This window comes from Solanum stenotomum, chromosome 11 (genome assembly GCF_019186545.1).
Source record: "Solanum stenotomum isolate F172 chromosome 11, ASM1918654v1, whole genome shotgun sequence".
Taxonomy (NCBI): domain Eukaryota; kingdom Viridiplantae; phylum Streptophyta; class Magnoliopsida; order Solanales; family Solanaceae; genus Solanum; species Solanum stenotomum.
The window spans coordinates 9328589-9351499 of record NC_064292.1 but is presented as its reverse complement, the minus strand read 5'-3'; the positions used below and the strand labels follow the sequence as shown (position 1 = coordinate 9351499).

The 22911-nt window shown below is 32.7% G+C and overlaps 3 protein-coding genes across 3 annotated transcripts in view; all 3 read left to right on the top strand.

Moving 5' to 3' along the window:
- The window catches only part of LOC125843977 (uncharacterized), a 621631-nt gene that overhangs the window by 95656 nt on the left and 503064 nt on the right, over positions 1-22911 (top strand). The gene's annotated exons all lie outside the window — the stretch shown is intronic.
- On the top strand, positions 3032-4528 carry LOC125843981 (glucan endo-1,3-beta-glucosidase, acidic-like). The gene is made up of 3 exons (XM_049523187.1): positions 3032-3095; positions 3487-4296; positions 4383-4528. Exons 1-3 carry the CDS (start codon positions 3032-3034, stop codon positions 4526-4528), a joined length of 1020 nt encoding a protein of 339 aa, XP_049379144.1.
- On the top strand, positions 8726-10116 carry LOC125843980 (glucan endo-1,3-beta-glucosidase, acidic-like). Its single transcript, XM_049523186.1, has 2 exons — positions 8726-8789; positions 9161-10116. The coding sequence occupies exons 1-2, from the start codon at positions 8726-8728 to the stop codon at positions 10114-10116; spliced, it is 1020 nt and encodes a 339-aa protein (XP_049379143.1).

Here is a 22911-nt window from a genome sequence, read left to right as displayed (position 1 = left end):
AGTCGCGATCGCGATGGTTAACATAAGTGAGTTGACCTTTATAACTCAAAGCGGTCGCGAGCTTTTGGTCATCGCAATCGTGATAAGCCTTTTTTATACTTGGGCAAAATATTTTTTAAAAATTGGGGCTTTGACTCCATTTCATCATTCTTGAGTTTTGGGAGCTTTGGTGTGATGATTTGAACAAGGTTTTTGAGAAGAAACAGTTGGATAACGATTCCTAATTTTAAACCTTCATTTGCCCATTGTTATTATTGAATTTAAGTGTTCAAATTAAGATTTTTGGAATAATAATTTAGGTTTTCTACAAGAATTTGATAAAATAGTGATTTTGAGCTAAATTCTAACCCGACCCATTTTTTAAATGATTTTTACCAATGAGTTCCAAATGCCTTGGTAACGCTTTCAAGTAATAATTTTTGGATTCAAACCTCATTTTTGGAATTAGGTTGTTGAGTTGATTTGACCCTTTTTCAAAGTGTATGATATGAGTGTTGTTTCAGAATCTTATTGTGATTAACTGTTTGATTAGCTTGTGTGACTTTGGACATTGTTCAGAAAGGAAAAACTCAAGTCTGGATAGACTATTGATTGATTTAAGGTAAGTGAACTTCTAATCCTTGTAAAACTTGTAGAATCTTGTATTTTCCTTCATTGTATGTGTAAGGGAGTAATGAGAATGAGGTGATAAATTCAATTACTCACTTGATTGATCTTAATGAATGAAAAGGGGGAATAACTGAAAAGGCAACATGTTGATAGTTGTGCTTTGTGAATTGTCTTGTTGTGGACCCTAGTTTGTTAATTGATGAAATGCTTTGACGGTATTATTGTGGACTTGAATTGCTTGAGTTATTGTCTCTTCCTTATGGTGTGGAATTGCTTATGTGCATTGATTTATGTGCACCTTGATGAGATAGGTGATTGATTATTCCAAAGAGAAATAGTTCCGGCAAGTGATATTATATAAAGCCAAAGGGAAATGGTTGCGGCTAGTGACATTATATAAAGTCGAAGGGAAATGTTTATGGCTAGTGATATTGTGCCGAAGGAAAATAGTTATGGCAACTAATACTATATAAAGCCAATCGGAAATGGTTCTGGCTAGTGATATTATGCCAATGAAAAATGGTTCCGACAAGTTTGTGATTTGATGGACTTGATACTTGAGATTGATCTACTTGATACTTGTGATTGATCTACTTGATAATTGTGATTGATCTACTTGATACTTGTGATTGACATACTTGATACTTGTTGGTTGTTGAACTATGACAATTAGACTGTGATTGTTAAGCCTTGTGAGTTGTGTATTTTAAAACTATTAGATTTGGGCTGATTTCTATGCAAGTTGTAGTTGAGGTGGTTTGGTTAGGATGAAATGAGTACTTGTATTCTAGCCTAGTTTTACTTTGTTTAGTGGGTTGCTTGTTGAGTATCGTGTTGTTTGGTACTCATTCCTTGCTTCTACACTTGTGAATGTTCCGAGTCCGGATTCGTGTGACCTTCCTCCTTTCATCTATTTTCGAGGCTTTTGGTGATACATTGAGAGGTAGCACCTTGTCATCCCGGCGGGCCCTCTTGTTCCTTATTTTATGCTTTGTTCTATTCGAGAGACGAATACATTGAGACTTGTTTTATCTTTCAAGCTCTATATTAATATACTAGTGGCTTTTACACGTGATAATCAGGTTTTGGGGGATTGTAGAATGACTATGTTTTCCGGTCTTATATTTTTATGAGTTTATCTTTCCGCATTTCTTTCGTAATGTCGGATTTGAGGTTGACTTGTCTTGGTGGGATTAGACGAGTGCCATCACGTCCATTTTTGGGTCATGACACAACTTGTCTACTCGAAAATACTTAAGGTATACGCATTAAAAATTACCTTTTAAATCTAAAGTCAAAAATAAAATTAATCCATCAATTTACTTTCAAAATTATACTCTGGTCTTTTTTTCTTTTCCAATATAAGAAGCCATCATCTGGTCATTTTTCATTTCCTATCCAATTACTATAATAGTACTTAAAACCACACCTAAAATAAGTCAATTCAAACAATCTAAGTCAACTCTTGTCTATTCCAAAATACTTGTGGTATACTCATTAAACAATTTCTTTTAAATCTAAAGTAAAAAAATACAATTAATCCATCAATTTATTTCCAAAATTATACTCCCTCTATTCCACATTAAGTGAATTTTTGAGGTTTTTTATTGTTTAAAATAATTGAATTATTCAAAATTCGAATGGATATTTGAATTTTTTCCCATAGTTACCTTTTCATTTATTGAAGTTTTATATTTTCAAGGAGATAATACCGCTACCTACAAAGTTATATTTTTTATTTCACAAAGCGCAATAGTGAAAATTATGGTTTAAATTATGTCCTTGATTTTTTTTTTTTTAAATGTGTGCATAGCTTCACAAATTCAGTTAATATAAAATAGAGGGAGTACTCTAGCCTTTTTTTCCCTATATAAGAAGCCATCATCTGGTATTTTCCTACGGTCTAATTTTGTTATTTTAACTTTAAAATGAGTGTTTAAAACACTTTTTAATCTTATCAAATACTATAAAAGTACCTAAAAGTCAACTCTTATCTATTCCAAAATATTTAAGGTATACTCATTAAACAATTACCTTTTAAATCTAAAGTAAAAATAGAATTAATCCATTTTTTCTCCAAAATTGTACTCCCCTATTCCATATTAAGTTAATTTTTGAATTTTTTTAATTGTACAAAATAATTGAATTGTTCAAAGTTCAAGATGGATATTTGAAATCTTTCCATATTTGCCTTTTCATTTATTGAAGTTCATTATTTTCTAGGAAATAAATTACTCTACTTACAAAGTTAAAGTTATGATTTCACAAAGGGCAGGCGATAGTGAAAATTATAATTTAAATTATGTCCTTAAATGTTTTTTCTTAATATGGAATAGGAGTACTCTAGTTTTTTTTACCTATATAAAAAGCCATCATCTAGTCATTTTCCTACAGTCTAATTTCATTTGTTTCTTGTTGCTTCATGATGGCTAACTTTCCCTTGTTTGTATTTGCTGCTGTGATGATTACATACCTTGGAATAAAAGGTATTTTCTTCTTCTTATTACTATTTAAAAGTTTTGAGAGAAAATGTTATCTTTTTAGTGTGTTTTTCAATTAAAGGTGTGAATAATAATTTTTATGAAATATATATATATATATATATATTAGTAGTTGGAGTCATGTATAAGAATGTTTATTGCTTAGAGCAATTTATATTTCAAAGGATTTCAACTACTCCCTCTATCCTAATTTATTTGACACCGTCAAAATATTGAGTGCGAGCCAAATTTTGCTTGACCGAATATTCTATATCTGAATTCACGATCAAAGATTACTTTTTTTGTAATTTCGATTGTGTCACGTAAATTGAGTCAGACAGAGGGAAGTATTTATGGTATGTGATCCTACAATAACTCTCTTTTTTTGGCAATGCAGAGGTACAATGTGTTGGAGTGTGTTATGGGAGAAATGGAAACAACTTACCATTAGCTGAAGATGTTGTAAATCTTTATAAAGCTAATGGCATAACAAGCATGAGAGTGTATGATCCAATTCCTGAAACACTCAATGCTCTCAAGGATAGTAACATTCAAATCATGCTTTGCATTCCTAATGACAAACTTCAAGCCTTAACAGATCCAAAAGAAGCTTACAATTGGGTTGTTGCCAATGTTATAAATTATATCAAACAAGTCAGAATAAGATATATAAGTGTTGGAAATGAAATATCTCCTCTCATTGCTGGATCATCTCAATTTGTTCCCTTCCTTCTCCCTGCCATGGAAAACGTGCAACGAGTGATAACCTCGTTCAGACTAAACGATCGTGTAAAAATATCAACAGCTATAGAGATGGGGCTATTGGCGAATACATATCCACCATCTCAATCAACATTTCGCGAAGATGTGACTAGTTTCATCAAACCAATTATTGAGTTCTTGAAACAGAACAACGCGCCTTTGCTAGCAAATATTTATCCGTATTTTGCTTATATTGGTGATCCTGATCATGTTTCACTCTCTTATGCAATATTTGCACAACCAGAACCCGATTCATCAGGGTATACTAATCTATTTGATGCTATGTTGGATTCAATTTACTATGCAATTGAGAAAGCTATTGGTGAAAATAAGGTTGAGATTGTTGTTTCTGAAAGTGGATGGCCATCTGAGGGTGGTTTTGGAGGAAGCATGGGTATTGCTACTATTTATTATAGGAATTTGATTGGTCATGCGAAGTCAAAANTTGTTATCTGATTTATCAACTATATGATTTGCAAATTGCAAGCTTCCGCATGACGCCCTAATCACCCTTCATAACCCAACAAAAAGCAGGAACTATACACAAGCCAGGAAAACCTATAGAAACTTATTTGTTTGCTATGCTTGATGAAAATTTGAAGATAGGAGCAGAGACTGAGAAGCATTTTGGAGTGTTTTATCCTGATAAAACTCAAAAGTATAATCTTACTTTTTAGTTCTAGTAGAGCTGTTCAATATGCCTTTTGTGTATAAATAAAACTTGATGGAGTACTAGTTTATAGTTTCCCAAGGATTTGTTGGTTTAAATTATTATCTAGATATGCCGACATGTTCCAAATATCTTTGCAAGCTATATTTATTTTTCGGGTAGCCTTAACATTTGTCTTCAATATATCCACTACACTTTTGCATCAGAGAAGACATAACATCACAACCCAACCCACCAGGCCATGCGGGCATCTTCTCTAACACCTAGATATATAGGAGAATCCTTTCACCCAATTTAAATCATGTCATGCATAAATAAATCATAATTAAAATAAATAGCCTATTTATATATATTGAAATGCTCATAATTTGTCAAACCAAAATACCTTTGTAAAGAAAATACACTGATCCCTCTCCCAAGGAAGTAGTCTAATAGGTACAAAAACTTCTAAAGAGTATAGTTTACGAAAGAAATAAGACACAACTCCCACTGTAAGGAAAGAAGAGTAGAAGTTGTCAGAGATCATCTTTCATCTTCACTTATGAAACATCACTAAATCCTCCAACCAGACTATACCAAGTGGCATAGCAAGAAGAATAGTATCAGTAGAAACAACATGTACTAATAGGCATCGTCGGCCGACCAAATTCACCATATAACATCATATAATTAATTAGAAGAAACATGCAACTTGAAGATAAATTAGGACCCGACCCTTCAATGACTACTCTTACCACAAGCAATATTCCTTGGAATCTATACGCTCTGTCTCAAGTCACTACCTCGTTCCGTTGCCGACTCTGCCAAGCCATTCCATTTCCATATCAAATCACCGCCTAACCCTTCTACCACATAAACATTCCACCAATACAATACCACCACTAACTTTGATAAATTGTTAGCTATTCCCCTCAAACTTTTGTGCCCACACCTTACTTTACGATACTTCTAATTATAAGATATTTATAAATGTAACACAATTATAAATACACATACATTTATAAGCACAAATATAAAATAGCCCAAACTCCAAGTCCTCGCCCTGAGTTTATATGCACAAAATCATGAACAACCTCAACACAACCAGCCATACCTGATTCATCACCTGTTTCAAGTAATTACAGACCATCAAGGATCCCTTAAACATCATCAACAATGTTTAACATGCAAACCTAGTCTACACAGTAACTATCCCAACATTTAAACCCAAATCCCGACCACTCATGGACTGACATGTAACCATTCCATTACAAAGAAGTAAATTCGATTATGTTATGGAACTCACACACATACTGCAAGTGTACAGGCATGGTGCCTGAGCCAACCATTGTTAGTATATCAGCGTGGTACCCGAGTAAACCATATGATATAGTATACCAGGTATGAAAGCCAAGCTAACCATTAGTAAACCTATACTTGTGTGGTACCCGAGCCAACCAACAATCACAAACAACAGGCACAATCACACTCAAAAGGAACAACCATACTTGAAGCTATACGTAAATTAAATTGGTTCATTGCATGGGATTATCAATATGATGACATTTCATATTCACCCCTTATGTGTTTCCTGCATGCATTGCACAAGTAATACTACAAAGCAGTTAACATGAAAGCATTACATATATTAGAAACAAATAACCATCGCTTACCCAAAAGAAATCCTTCACGAATATTTCCTCATCACAATTCGAGCTTGATTTAGCCTTTTTAGGCGTTATGTTCGTATCTTGTAACTTTCATGAGTTTTGTGTCAAGGAAACCTCTGATTCATATTTTGATGGTTCCATTGTATTTGGAGTGTTCTATTTAGTCTAGTAGCATAGTTAGTTTTTGTGAACAGGATTCCGAATGAATCCCGAAGGTCATTTCATAAATTTGTGTGGCTTGTATGAATTGATGGTTTATGTTGTCTAGTGCAGTGCATTTTGTTCATCGCGATCACATGATATTCTCTCGTGATTGCGTAGAGCATTTTTTGTGTGCATCGCGATCGCGTGAAGTCAAGTTGCGATCACGATAGTCAACATAAGTGAGTTGACCTTTTTAATTCAACGCGATCGCGAGCCTTTGGTCATCGCAATCGTGATGAGCATTTTTATACTTGGGCATAATGTGTTACAAAAATGGGGTTTTGACCCCATTTCATTATTTTTGAGTTTTGGAAACTTTGGTATGATAATTTGAACAAGGTTTTTGAGAAGTAACAGTTGGGTAATGATTCCTAATATTATATATTCATTTACCCATTGTATTAATGAATTTAAGTGTTCAAATTAAGATTTTTGGAGTGATAATTTAGGGTTTCTACAAGAACTTGATAAAATGGTGATTTTGAGCTAAATTCTAATCCATTTTTAAAATATTTTTTCACCAATGAGTTCCAAATATCTTGGGCAACACTTTCAAGTAATGATTTTCAAATTCAAACCTCATTTTTGGAATTAGGTTTTTTAGTTGATTTGACACTTTTTCAAAATGTATGATATTAGTTTGTTCCATAATCTTATTTTAATTAACTGTTTGATTAGATTGTGTGGCTTTTGATATTTGTTTGGAAAAGAAAAAATCAAGTCTCAAATTGACTTTTGATTGAATTAAGGCAAGTGAACTTCTAAATTTTGTAAAACTTGTAGAATCTTGTATTTCCCTTCATTGTATGTGTTAGTGAGTAATGGGAATGAGGTGATTGGTTCAATTTCTCACTTGATTGATCTTAATGAATAAAAAGGGGGAATAAATGAAAAGGGCAACATGTTGATAGTTGTGCTTTTTGAATTTCCTTGTTGTGGACCCTAATTTGTTTATTAATCAAATGTTTTGATGACATTATTGTGGACTTGAATTGCTTGAGTTATTGTCTCTTCCTTATGATGTGGAATTGCTTATTTGCATTGATTTCTATGTACTGTAATGAGATATGTTATGGTTATGCCAAAGAGAAATGATTCCGACAAGTGATTTCATATAAAGTCGAAGTGAAATAGTTTCAACCAGTGATATTGTGCCGAAGGAAAATAGTATCTGCTAGTAATATTGTGCAGATGGGAAATTGTCCCGACAAGTGCTTGACTATTGTGATTTGATGGACTTGATACTTGTGATTGATCTACTTAATCCTTGTTATTGATCTACTTGATATTTGTAATTGATCTACTTGATAATTGTGATTGAGCTACTTGATACTTGTGATTGACATACTTGATACTTGTTGGTTGTTGAACTATGACAGTTAGACTGTAATTGTTAAGCCTTGTGAGTTGTGTATTGTAAAACTGTTAGGTTGAGCTGATTTTTATGCAGGTTTTAGTTGAGATGGTTCGGTTGGGATGAAAGAGTACTTGTATTCTAGCCTAGTTTTACTTTGTTTAATGGTTGCTTGTTGAGTACCGTGTTGTTTGGTACTCACCCTTTGCTTCTACTCTTGTGGAGGTTTCGAGCCCGACCGCGTGTGACCTTTCTCCTTCATCTATTTCTGAAGCTTTCTGAGGATACATTAAGAGGTAGCTATTTGTCATCCCGACGGGTCCTCTTGTTACTTAAAAAAAAGTGTGCATAGCCTCACAAATTCAGTTACTATGGAATAGAGGGAGTACTCTAGCCTTTTTTTTTTCTTATATAAGAAGCCATCATATGGTCATTTTCCTACGGTCTAATTTTGTTATTTTAACTTTAAAACGGGCATTTAAAAATACTTTTTAATCTTATCCAAATACTTTAAAAGTACCTAAAAATAAGTCAATTCAAACGGTCTAAGGAAACTCTTATCTATTCCAAAATACTTAATGTATACTCATTAAACAATTACCTTTTAAATCTAAAGTAAAAAAAATAGAATTAATCCATCAATTTATTTCAAAACTATACTCCTCTATTCTATATTAAGTCAACTTTTGAAAAAAAAATTCATTGTATAAAATAATTGAATTGTTCAAAGTTCAAGATGACTATTTGAATTTTTTCCATATTTGCCTTTACATTTATAGAAGTTTTATATTTTCTAGGAGATAAATTATTCTACTTACAAAGTTATAGTTATGATTTCACAAAGGGCAGACAATAGTGAAAATTATGATTTAGATTATGTCCTTAAATATTTTTTCTTAATATGGATTAGAGGGGGTACTCTAGTTTTTTTTCCCTATATAAAGCCATCATTTGGTCATTTTCCTACAGTCTAATTTCATTTGGTTCTTGTTGCTTCATGATGGCTAACTTTTCCTTGTTTGTATTTGCTTGTGTGATGATTTCATACCTAGGAATAAAAGGTATTTTCTTCTTATTATTACTATTTAAAAGTTTTGAGAGAAAATGTTATCTTTTTAGTCTGTCTTTAAATTAAAGGTGTGAACAAGATTTTTTATGAAATATATATATGAGTAGTTGGAGTCATGTATAAGAATGTTTATTGCTTAGAGTAATTTATCTTTCAAAGGATTTCAACTACTCCCTCTATCCTAATAAGTTGAAATTTTGAGAGCCAGCCAAATTTTGCTTGATCGAACATTCTATATCTGAATTCATGATCAAAGTTTAAATATTTTGAAATTTGACTTGTGCCACATAAATTGAGTCAGAGAGAGGGTGTAGTATTTATGGTATGTGATCCTACAATAACTCTCTTTTTTTGGCAATGCAGAGGTACAATGTGTTGGAGTGTGTTATGGGAGAAATGGAAACAACTTACCATTAGCTGAAGATGTTGTAAATCTTTATAAAGCTAATGGCATAACAAGCATGAGGGTGTATGATCCAATTCCTGAAACACTCAATGCTCTCAAGGATAGTAACATTCAAATCATGCTTTGCATTCCTAATGACAAACTTCAAGCCTTAACAGATCCAAAAGAAGCTTACAATTGGGTTTTTGCCAATGTAATAAATTATATCAAACAAGTCAGAATAAGATATGTAAGTGTTGGAAATGAAATATCTCCTCTCATTGCTGGATCATCTCAATTTGTTCCCTTCCTTCTCCCTGCCATGGAAAACGTGCAACGAGTGATAACCTCGTTCAGACTAAATCATCGAGTAAAAATATCAACAGCTGTAGAGACGGGGCTATTGGCGAATACATATCCACCATCTCAATCAACATTTCGTGGAGATGTGATTAGTTTTATCAAACCAATTATTGAGTTCTTGAAACAGAACAACGCGCCTTTGCTAGCAAATATTTATCCGTATTTTGCTTATATTGGTGATCCTGATCATGTTTCACTCTCTTATGCAATATTTGCGCAACCAGAACCCGATTCATCAGGGTATACTAATCTATTTGATGCTATGTTGGATTCAATTTACTATGCAATTGAGAAAGCTATTGGTGAAAATAAGGTTGAGATTGTTGTTTCTGAAAGTGGATGGCCATCTGAGGGTGGTTTTGGAGGAAGCATGGGTATTGCTACTATTTATTATAGGAATTTGATTGGTCATGCGAAGTCAAAAGCAGGAACTATACACAAGCTAGGAAAACCTATAGAAACTTATTTGTTTGCTATGTTTGATGAAAATTTGAAGATAGGAGCAGAGACTGAGAAGCATTTTGGAGTGTTTTATCCTGATAAAACTCAAAAGTATAATCTTACTTTCTAGTTCTAGTAGACAGAGTTCAATGTGCTTTTTGTTGTATATAAATAAAACATGGAGTACTACTTTATGATTTTCCAAGGATTTTTTGGTTAAAATTGTTGTCTAAATATGCCGACATATTGTTCCAAATATCTTTACAAGCTATATTTATACCTCGGGTAGCCTTAACATTTGTCTTCAATATATCCACTACACTTTCGCATCAGAGAAGACATAGAGTGTTCCCATCCATTTTGTATCACTTTTTCCATAACTTTTCTTATTGCAAACGCTTCAACAATCATAAAGCTCCCAACGAAGTGAATTGGCGATCCATGAGCACGAAGCAAAATACCCTTGCTATCCATAGCAACCAAACCAATACTTGCCTTTTTTTATTCAACTTGTAACCCTGCATCAACAAATAAACAAATTCCCTTTTCGAGCACTACTAGTTGTTATTCATAATTCTCTTGTAAATTACCATTCGATGAATCTACAACCATTATTTCAACAAATCCATTGTGCTCAAATAAAGCTTTTGTCACTATGTCTAGTCGGTTAATTCATTAGAAAAACTCCAAGTATTCTTAGACTTCAATGTTCAGTAGTATTGACAAGATCAATCAAGTTAATAAGGCTCATTTTTTAAAAGGAAATTTTCAAAAATGTACATCAGAACATAAAGTATTATACCACATATATAAAATTATACTATAATATTATACCAAAGATGTGTGATGTGCAAGTATTGCATTAGACTATACTATCTTTTGCCGAGAATCATACTGAACTTGATCTTAGTACAACCAACTCTTATCTCGGGATTATTCAACTCCATGTTTGGGTTAGAATTTAATTAGTTTAGATTAAAAAAAAATTCTTATAATAAGGGCATTACAAGACAATGGACATTAACAAACGAGGGTATTATGGATTCAATACACTATTATCACAGTATTATTGATTATTTTTTTCTAATGTAAGATTAATGTGATATAAGAGTTTGAACGAGGATTTATTTGTTATTGGTAGTATGCTTTTTGGTAAATGAGCTACCATATTGGGCGTAAATTTGGTAAGTAAAATTCTTAGGTGATAGGTCACTTTATTATGCACTTCGTTCAATTTCTTTGATATGAACCATGTGTATCGTATAATACATAATACTTACAAACAAATATCAAAAGATCAATTATAGTTAGTTTGACTACCCCTAACCACTAAGTGGATGAATATCGTTTTGTTGTTGTATACTAGGAAGAAGAAAGGATAACCAAAATAAACAACCAAAAAGGCAACTAGTAAAAGCGAAGATAGTATATGTGCGAAAATAAGGATATCATATTTAACCTAGCTATATTATTTAGTACTATTGCTATTATTATTTATAGGGAAAATGCATAAGTACCCCCCCAGCCTATACTCGAAATCTCAGAGACACGCCTAACCTTTACTAAGGTCCTATTACCCCCCCAAATTTATTTTATATGTAATATTCTACCCCTTTTTGGCCTACGTGGCACAATCTTGTGGGCCCAGCGCATGTTGACATTTTTTTCAAGGATAGTGCCACGTAGGCCGAAAAGGGGTAGAATATTATAGATAAATTAAGTTCGGGGGGGTAATAGGACCTTAGTAAAGGTTAGGTGTGTCTCTGGGATTTCGGGCATAGGCTGGGGGGGTACTTATGCATTTTCCCTTATTTATATTATAGAACATAATTCAAATTATTGAGATATTAGTCATATGTTCCAATTATATTACATTAGATGCTACTACAAAAAATATTATATGCTAATATGAAGATATGAATAGTTTAATTCAAAGTTATATAATATCTCTAGTCTAAAATAAATAGAAAATCATTCTCTCTTCTTTTTTTTTTATAGTAAAACCTTTTTTTTTTCTCAAATTTTAATATTTTTTAAGAAAAAATAGAATCATAAACTGAAACTACTAAATTTCGGGACTCAATTTTCATTTAAAATTTGTTTTTAAAAATAAATTATAATAGTGAAAATACAAAAGCAATTTTTGTAGTTCTGCACCTGAGCCTTTTGGCATTTCGGTTAAAAATAGCTTATTTTATAAGCACATTCTTAAAATAACTTATTAGAAAAGTTCTTTTGAAAAAAAATTGTGTTTGACTAATTCATTTGAAAAGTGTTTTTGATAAGCAGATTGTGTTTGACTTATCATTTTTGAAAAGTGCTTTCGAAAGTCAAATTACAAAAAAGACAAGTATCAATGCACTTTTGACATTAAGATTATTTATATAGAGAAGTTATTTTAGATATCTATTGTTAAAAAAATTAATTAATTTTTAATTTTTATTAAATTAATATGTACAAATTCAAATTTTCAATCAATATTATACATAGATAAATAAATAAAGACTAAAGATTGATATAATATTAACACAATAACTTAAATATTATTAAAAATATGAAGCAAAATAAATTTTAAAACTATTCTACAAATTCAATCACTACTTATGAACAATTACCACAAAATAAATAATTATAAGTGATATATTGGTAAATATGTATTTATGTGAAGGATAGTTTGGTCTTGAAAAAAAATTGCTTCTGCTTTTACTTTTTTTTAAATAAGTAAAAATTTTTAACTTTTTTCAAACAGTAGAAAAATTGCTCCTGCTTCCAACTAAAAGCAGCTTTACTAATAGGTCAAACACCTTAATTTTTCAAAAAATATTTTTTCTCAAAATAAGTGTTTTTGTCTCCCAACAACAATATCAAATAATCTTGTTTTAATGAATACTTATTATTTTTTTATTTCAATTTGTTAGTCTTACTTTAACTTGACACAGAGTTTATGAAAGAAAAAAAAAGACTTTTGAATCTTGTTGTCTTAAATTAAAGATATGTTAAATATACTAAAATGTCCTTTAATCTTATGGTTTAAACATGTTATGTGGGAAAATGAAATTAAAGAATTGCAAAAAATAAGAAAAGAGAAATTCTTTTATAAATGATTCAAAAAGAAAAATAAGACAAAAACAATTAAAACGGAAAGTATATAGAGCTATAAAAGATTGTTTTGAGTTCATTGGATTTTGCACCTAATGTATCATCTATTTAATGATTTGCACTATATTCTCTTTTTAGGGAAAATTACGCGGATAAGCAAATATATATTAGTTAATTTGCTAACATGGCTATAGTTTGAATTAATTATGGCTCGCAGTTTAATTTTAGTTGTAATTACGTCATCTCTCTCCTCTCTCCCGCCTCTCACCTATTTTACACATATACAAATACAAATTATACATATAAGTATACAAATTTATGACAGATATACAAATACAATTAGCCTCTCTCCACTCTCTGCCCTCTCTCGCTTGCCTCTCTCCTTCCTCTCCCAATCTCTCTTGCCTCTCTCCTCCCTTTCCCAATCTCGCTCGCCAGATATACAAATACATATGTATACCAGTTAGATATATACAATTATCTAACAGATATACATATATTGTTCGTCTCTCTCCACTCTCTTCCCTCTCTCGCTCACCTCTCTCCTCCATCTCTCAATCTCGCTCGCCTCTCTCCTCCCACTCCCAATCTCATTCTGGAACACCTTGAACTTTGGTCCCTTTTTAAGTTTTGGGTCAACTTCAAATGACTATAAGTTTTAGCACAGGATGAGTTAGGTGGCCCATGAGGTATCAAATCGAAGGTTGTTGAGTCATCTTTCCAATGTTGCGAGTTTGCTAAATTCTGAGTTTGGATGAAAGAGATATGTCCGTTTGAGTACAGTCTGTCTAGTTAAGGAATTCATCCATTTTAAGGAGAGGTAGTTTGGTCTTTTCCTTTCCCCACTAGCCTAGCACGTTTTCTTTTTACCCTTTTAGGAATCTAAACTAATTAGGATCAGTTTTAGTCATTCCAAAAGAACATAGGGTTTTTAGAGAGAAGTTCAAGAGGAGAAAAAGAAGAACGTTTCAGGAAGTTCTTCCAAGCTTTGAAGATTTTCTCTAAGAACTTAGTTCTTTCGAGGTATGTAAGCTCTCATAGTGTTGGGTTTGTTCACCCTCATGCCAATCATGTGATTTCATCCATAAATTCGTTCTTGAGGTTGGTTGATTTGAATTCTTGAAGTTTTAGCTTCATTCTTTGACAATTGAATCTTGTTGAATTCTTGAGGTGAGGGTCTTGCGAATGAGTGTTGTTATTGATGGATTTGAGTGGGTTTTCGATGAACTTTGTTGGGTTTATGAATCCAAACGAATTTGGAAGGATATCATTCCATTCTAGATGAGTTAGGAAATGAAATTGAGCAAGAAAATTTGTCAAATTTCTGGGAAGGGGCTTGGGGTGGCGCACCACCATAGCTCCAAAACTACTGCCCAATAGTTTGGGGCGTGGCATGGCGCGCCAATCTGTGCTCCCCAAACAATGTTCAATAATTTAAGGGTTGGCACCCAGCGCCACTCAATGCGCCCCAAACACTGTTCAGTAGTTTTAGGGTTGGCCCCCCGCGCCACTTAGTGTGCCAGGGTCGCCAGGTCCCTTACCCTTCCGACCTTCTTTTCGTGTGTGTTCCCTCGAAACGTACCTATGTTCTCTCCCTGAAAAATCATGCATATCTTAAAAACATTTCTTTATTTACATTTCAAACTAAAGTAAAGTTAAGAGGAAAGTTCAAGAAAATCTTTTGAGTCATTTTGAGAAGTCTTTTGCGATCTTCTAAAACTTGTTTTAAGACTTGAGTGAATGTGTAAGAGGATGAGTAGACTTGAGTTTTATGTTTCAAAATGAGTATAAGGGAACTAAGTATTTCCAAGTGTAAACACTTTTACATTTAAAACCAAAGGAAACCTTGATTTCTAAACGAGTTCAGGAAGAGTTTTTTAGCAGTATCTCTTTTAAGAGAGCGTTTTGAGTAATTATCTCAAACTAAGGAAGAGTTATATTTTAAAACATATGAGCATGAGTTATATATTATTGGGAGTAGTATTGAGCACTTATATGTGGATGAGTTCAGACAACTCAAAATCCTCATAAATCGTGTATGCCAACATAGGTAAAGGATCATACTTTTTAGATGATTTCTTATTGCTTTTAAGCATAGTTTAGTGGATCCACTTAGTTGAGGATGTTATATACTTCGGCACGGTATAGGACAATTATGGCAGCGTGTGCGAGATGTTGTATAATCACGTTGCTCATAGTGATGGTTGTCGGTTAGAGAATTTCCCAAATAAGAGTAAAGAGTTTATTATTATATTTTTATATACATTGAGTTATTATCTACTATTTTAAAAGCTTTATACATCTCGCATCTTTAATTGTTGCTTTCATGTTGAGTTAAAGTGAGTATGTTTTCCCTTTCTATCAGTTTAATTATGTATCTTTATGTTCAGTTTCCCCTTACATGCTCGTACATTCAATGTATTGACGTCATTTGGTGTGCATCGTTTCATGATGCAGATACAGGTATTCAGAATCATCAACCGGCGCTTCGTTGATCCCATCGCATTCCAGGTAGCTTTGGTGAACCTCATTACTTTCCAGAAGGCTTCACATTTAGATTTCAGTATATTAAGATGTCGTGGGTCTTGTCCCGATATCTATCTTGGAGGTATTTATTTTGGAGTCTTTCATCCTGATAAAACGCAAAAGTATAATCTTACTTTCTAGTTCTAGTAGAGCTGTTCAATTTGCTTTTTGTGTATAAATAAAACATGATGGAGTACTAGTTTATGGTTTTCCAAGGATTTGTTGGTTTAAATTATTGTCTAGATATGCCAACATGTTCCAATTATCTTTACACGCTATATTTATATCTCGGGTAGCCTTAACATATGTCTTTCAATATATCCACTACACTTTCGCGTCAGAGAAGACATAGAGTGTCCCCATTCATTTTGTATCACTTTTTCCACAACTTTTCTTATTGCAAACACTTCAACAATCATAAAGCTCCCAACGAAGTGAATTGGGGATCCATGAGCAAGAAGCAAAATACGCTTGCTATCCCTAGCAACCAAACCAATACTTGCCTTCTTTGTAACCCTACATCAACAAATAAACAAAGTCCCTTTTCGGGCACCACTAGTTGATATTCATAATTCTCTTGTAAATTACCATTCGGTAAATCTACAACCATTATTTCAACAAATTAAATCCATTGTACTCGAATAAAACTTTTGTAACTATGTCTAGTCGGTTAATTCATTACTAAAACTCCAATTATTCTTAGACTTCCATATATGGCACATCATCATTACCGTCAGGTTCAGAACACTAGCAAAATTAGAACATCTTTTTGTCATTCTAATCGTATCATTCCACCACAGAGAGAATCATGACACATAACCGGTTAATGTATTGACAAGATCAGTCGAGTTAATAAGGCTCATTTTTCAAATTATTTGAGAATCATGACACATAAAAAACGAGTGTTCTGTAGTCTCATGTTCTAACCCTCATCTCATACAAACACTATTCACATGTTTTATTCTTCTCCCAATAATATTGTTTATTAGTAATGTATTAAGCACGCACAACAACAACATATCCAGTGAAATCCCATCAAGGGAGGTCTGGGCCGGGAGGATAGAGTATACCCAGACCTTATCACTACCTCAGGGAGATAGAGAGGCTTTTTCCGAAAGATCATTACCTCAAGTGCATCAAATCCAAGTAAAAGGAAGGGAAAACAATGAAGAAGGCATAAAAGTTACTAAAAAATACGGTGTAAAGTCTACAAGAAAGAACAATAACAACAAAAAAGTGTGAAAATCGAAATAGAATAACAACAACAACAACAACAACATGCCCAGTGAGATCCCACTAGGTGGGGTCTGGGGAGGGTAAATTGTACGCAGACCTTGCCACTACCTCGTAGAGGTAGAGAGGCTGTTTCCAGGAGACCCTCAGCTCAAGAACAAAAAAAACATATAGCCAGAACTACTAGGGTACAACTAATACTACAACAGGCACAAACAAGCCTAAACCTTCGCAAGACAAGACAACACTCTACCCCTACTAATCTGCTAACCTAATATGCGACCTTCATTCCTTCTTATCAAGAGTCTTGTCCTCGGTAATATGAAGTTGTGTCATGTTCTGCCTAATCACCAATACTATTTTCGCCTACCTCTACCCCTCTGTGTACCCCCAATATCCAGCCTATTGCACCACCTTATTGGGGCGTTTGCACACCTCCTCTTCACATGCTCAAACCATCTCAGTCTCATGATGACTTCCCTTATCTTGTCCTCCATAGGGGTCACTCCACCTTCTCTCGGATAACCTCGTTCCTAATCTTGTTGCTCCTAGTAAGTCCATACATCCATCTTAACATCCTCATCCAAGCAACATGCATCTTCTAAACATGTGAGTTATTGATTTGACAGCACTCCACCCCATACAACAAGGACTATCTAACTATCACTCTGTAGAACTTACCTTCTTAAGCACGCACCTTCTTATAAAATGTTTATGTTGATTTTTTATTTTTATTGCCCATAGAATATCCCAAAAAACTTTTGAAAAACGATGATTAATTACTAGATTGAGCACTGCTACCACTAGTATTCCTATGCTTGCTTAGACGTTTTGCAAGGTGATATATAACTCGATATTACCTCCTAAGTACCAAATTTTGTCAGCCACTAAATTTTGATCAAAACTCATTCGTAAGAGCAAGGAAGTCTTTTTATCAAAATCTCTCATCATTTCATTTGATGGCCGGTATTATTTGAGCTACGTACATTAAGTTGCTTTCGATTCATTATGCACCAGATAATGATGGCGGTTCGAAAATTAAGTAAACTTAATGAATCATGACTTGAGACCTAAATAATCTCATAAGCATTTTTAAAAATAGGAATATTTCATAAATGTACACCCCAACACCATGTATATAATATTATATCTGAAGGGAAAATAGCATACATAATGCAACAATTTGGTATAAAAATGTATAATAGTGTATAAAAGATTTTTTTTTTCTATACAAATCTAGATAACTAACTCAAAATGTGAATTACATGGCGTAAATATGTTTTCTCTCAATAGACATAGGCGTTTGTTTCCCCTTTTAAAAACATGTCTTAAGCATTTCACGGAACATACATTGTGCAATAGTTTGTATTGTAATCTTCCATATAGAAATCCAAGCCACTATCCTATGCCGAGTATCATAATGAGCCTAACTTTATTGCAATGTAACATCTCACACTAAAGATCGTCTGAACCGTCCTTATCATAATGAGTCTGACCGAGTATCCCTTCACCCATTGAGTCTAATGTATGCATCTTTCTTCAGTTTTTCTTTAGGTACATAGTCTTTGATTACATATTTTACCTATAATTCAATATGTTTATATAGTTATTTTCATGAACTCTCATAATAGGAAAAATTCATTTTGTTGAACCCGTAATAATTAAATTGCATGTTCTGGAAATCATTATGAATAGTTTTACATACAGTTTCATGTTTTCAGATAAAGAGTCTGTCAATTCAGTCTCAGTTTATAGCTTTTTGTTTACCCATATAAATTCATTCGAGAGTAATACTTAGTACCGAGGGACATAGGAATAAAGGTTCCACCGTCAATTAGGATTGAGATCTTTACTAGAAATTTCTAATCCTAAAACTACGTGCTACCGTAGGTTTTTAAGTGTCATCCTATAAAACTAGTACCGATACTTTAATTCTTTTTGAACATCAACTTAGTGGGTATAATCAGCGTACCAACTTTTTTTTATCAATTTTGCATAGTTCGATTGAAATTCTTGGGTGATAGACCACCTTATTATACACTTCATACAATTTCTTTCCTATGAAATATGTGTTTTACATTAGATAACACATACAAACAAATATCAAAAGATTTGTCATAGTTAATTTAATCCTCCACAACCTGCTAACTTTTCGAATATTGCCTTGTTGGCATACTTCATCCATAATTTTCTAATAAACTTCTAGCTCACAGTAACTAGGAAGAGAAATGATAACCAAAATGAATAAGGAAAAGACAAATAATAAAAGTAGAGACATCATATGTATGAAAAGAAGGATATCCTACTTAACATGGCTATATTGTTTAGTACTATTATTATTTTTATTTGTAGAATATAATTCAAGTTAATAAGAAATTAGTCATGTGTTTCAAATATAGTACATTAGATCTTGTTACAAAAATATTATTTTTTAGTAGGATGATATGCATAGTTTCAAAGTTATATAGTATTTCTACCCTAAAAGATCGACAGTCTTTATATATTGTAACACCCCGAAATTCTAAGCTAAGACTCGAATCATATATTTTTCATTTGTGTATAAGGTCCAATCAGGTGATTCTAAAATTGTTCTTAGGAGCTAAGGTCAATTATTTAATGTGGGAATGGATTTGGATATGAATTAACGTCACTAGAATTCCCTAGCACAAAGTTGAGTTGAAAGCTTCCTTACCGATTAAGTTTTGATAGAACATTCTACTTAGGTCAATTTCAAACGATTATATCTCTGAGTTCATAATGAATTAAGTGGCCCATGACATATTAAATTAAAGGTCTATATATGAGTCCTCTTTCCAACACCGCTAAATTTGCCTTATTTCGAATTTGGAGTAAAAAAAACCTTTAATTCGGTTGACAAATAAAAAAAGATTGAGAAAAAAAAGGAGCAATAAAAAATAATTTATCGTCGTCAAGGAATAAAGGAGAAATCAAAGGAAGTAACGTGTCTCGGAAAAGAGAGAGAGAAAAAAGGAAAAACTAGTTTCATGTTTCAATGAAGAGAATAAAAGTGAACTATGTCCTACTATCAATTTAATCTATAAATTGTCATACTATGCCATTTTTTCAATTTTCCTTTTCATTTTTTTTTCAAAAAATAATAATAATAGAGAACATACAAAAGCAAATTCTCTAGTCCTACCCCTGAAGCTCTTTAAACAGAAAGATTTGTGTTTTAATCAACACTTTGTTATTTCCTTCGTTTTAATTTGTTGATTTTTTAACTTGGTATGGAGTCAAGAAAATAAATAAAATTTTAAATTTTTTGGTTTTAAATTAAAGATATGTCAAATGTACTAAAATATCATTTAATCTTGTGGTCTAAACATGTCATGTGGAAATTTGAAATTAAAGAATTATCAAAAAAAGAAATTGTTAACAAATGAAATTATTCAAGCTATACGGTCGTTGGAGAAAGAGCATTTGCTAAAATTATTATCGAGTTTTGTTTTAATCCGCATTAAATTGGTGTGTTCTCTTAAATATTATCGAGACTTAAGAATATCTTTGTGGCAACAAGAACAAAGAACTCCGACGTTCGTACAATGCCTCGAATGAAACACGAATAGTAAAATTGTAGGAATATTATATGTTTACAAATTTCTATTTACATCAATTATTTGTTCTTAATTTTTAATTACTTGAATGTGCTTTTTGGATATGCTTTATTTGGCTAAAATGGAGGATTGAAAAATAATTGAGTGTAGATGATCACTATGTTGATGTATTTTTAGCCGTCATGGGTCCTGAACATTCAGAAAATCTTGATTTGGAAGTAATATATGTTGGACAAATGTGTATTTCTTGGGAATCTTCAATTAGTAATTTTTTAGCTCTAAGTCTGTGTAGTGGTATATTGCTGATCCAAACATGCTTGGTAATATTAAGGAATTGTTGGCATTATTATTTGCAAATTTCAACCTTTTTGTCACGATCTAGAAATGGGTGTGATGACACCTTGTCTCATCCCATCAAGACAAGTCAGTCTAACACCCAAATAGAACAACAAATGCGGAAGTATAGCAAAATTGAAATTCTAACACAATAAGATAATGTGGGTAACATAGCCAACTTAAATAAATCCCCACAACTTGGTTGTCACATGTACAAGTATCTAAAGTCTTACAACATAATTGAAAGAAAATACGAATCTCAAATGACCAGTTTCTAGAATAGAACTAGATCATATATAAGGAGCAAGAGGATCCGCTGGGCTAAAAAATAGCTAGTAGCTACCTCAAAAATCTCCACTCTAAGCCCTGGACATAGAAGGGGAGAGAGAGTAATCACGAAGATTCGAGTTAGTAACTTACACAAGTGTAGAAGTAAGGGGTGAGTACCAATTAAACAATACGATACTCAACAAGCCAACCATTGAACTCAAGGAAGAGTAGTATAGAACATCAGTACTCTAAACCCCTCCAACCGAACCTCCATAACTACAACTTGCAACAGATTTTCATTCCAACATAACAGTTCTCACTCAAATATAATAGAGCATGAATATAGCACCACCACTTAAACTTCAACACATATAGTCAATCATTCACGTATTTCATGAGTTCATATTCACAATAACAGTTCAACAATCATAATCGCAGCGATTCAAATGAAGTGCAATACAATGTAGTGCAATGTCATAAAGAGTGATGCATGTCTTTCCTAACGATACACACCCATTGTCTCTCAGTTGAGACCCATGAGGAACTTATTTATCTATGCATCTACCACGGAACATGTGGCCCGGCCCCTCAAAGTAGAACCAGCCACGTCAGAGCATGTGATCTGACCCCTTAATTAATGTAGTACCTTCCATAGAACTTGTGGCTCGACCCCATTTCTCATCATTTCCACAAAGAACTATCACGAAGTAACATGAGAATAATTGGCATGGGGACACCTCCAAAACTTAATTTGAACAATTGCCACTAAATTTCTTTTTGATATAATTTTTAGGGTTAGGGTAAAAAAAAGTGAAAAAGTGGGGTTGGGTTGTGGGGTCAAGGGCCTTTTCATCACTTTTAGAACTTGGGAGATAAATACAAGTTTATAAAAATACAATAAAGGCCTTTTTTATATTTTATTAAATATTTCCCTTTTTTTAAAATTCATTTAATTATTCAACATTTTTTCTCTCTCTACTCAACCTCTCTTCTTCCCTATTTTTTTGAGCATCCCAAATAGTTGAAATATTTTTTTCTCCAATCTTCTTCCCTAAGTCGAAACATTCATCCTCTTGTGCTCAAGTATGTTCATTTTTCTTTTCCAAACAGTTTTAGCTCCATTTTACTATTTTTTTTGTTGCATTCTAGTTTAGTGGATTTTGAATTTTTACGAAAATTTAATTGTTCTTGATTAAATTTGTCAAAAATTGATAGGTGTTGAGTTCATGTTCTTGATTCCGCATCTTTAATTGCGTTTTGCTTTGGATAATGGTTAAAAAAAATTGAACTTTTATGTTTATATTGTCTATCGATTTTAATTTTTTTCTGCGTTTTAGTCGACGTTAATGGTGTTCTGGTTGATGTCTTTTGCATTCTTCCTTTCTAGAATTTCTGCAACTTGTTTTGCATGTTTAATATACTTTTCTGTTTCAGTTAATAGACTAGTGGTCGATAGATTAATCACTACAAATTTATTTGTGCTTATAGATTGTAAAGTATGGCTAAAGATAGAAAATCATTAAAGAATATGTTTCTACTATTTGCAGCACTAAGAAACATAAAGCCAAAGAAGTTGATCACTTTAGAATTTTTTTTTTGTAAGAGTAAGGATGGTGGTTTATCGTGATCATTTTAGAAAAATTCTAATTGACTAAAAGCTTTATGTTGATTCCAAGCAAATGTGTTTTGAATACTTGAGACATTTGCTGAAACATTTTAAATTCAATAAATAAATGATTTGTTATATGTTGTTGCGATGTGCTAAGAATAAAAAAAAGTTACATGACATCTAGTTCTATGTGAATGATAAGCCAACTTGTTTCAACTTAAAGAAATTTGCTTTTGATTATAGGGTTGAATTGTTAGCATACCCCGTGAATAAAAAA

What these genes read in the sequence shown, in the direction of transcription:
- LOC125843980 (XM_049523186.1), top strand. Translation starts at nt 8,726, where the DNA reads ATGATGGCTAACTTTTCCTTGTTTGTATTTGCTTGTGTGATGATTTCA. An exon ending in TTCATACCTAGGAATAAAAG is followed by an intron (nt 8,790 to 9,160) that starts GTATTTTCTTCT and finishes TTGGCAATGCAG; the next exon opens with AGGTACAATGTGTTGGAGTG.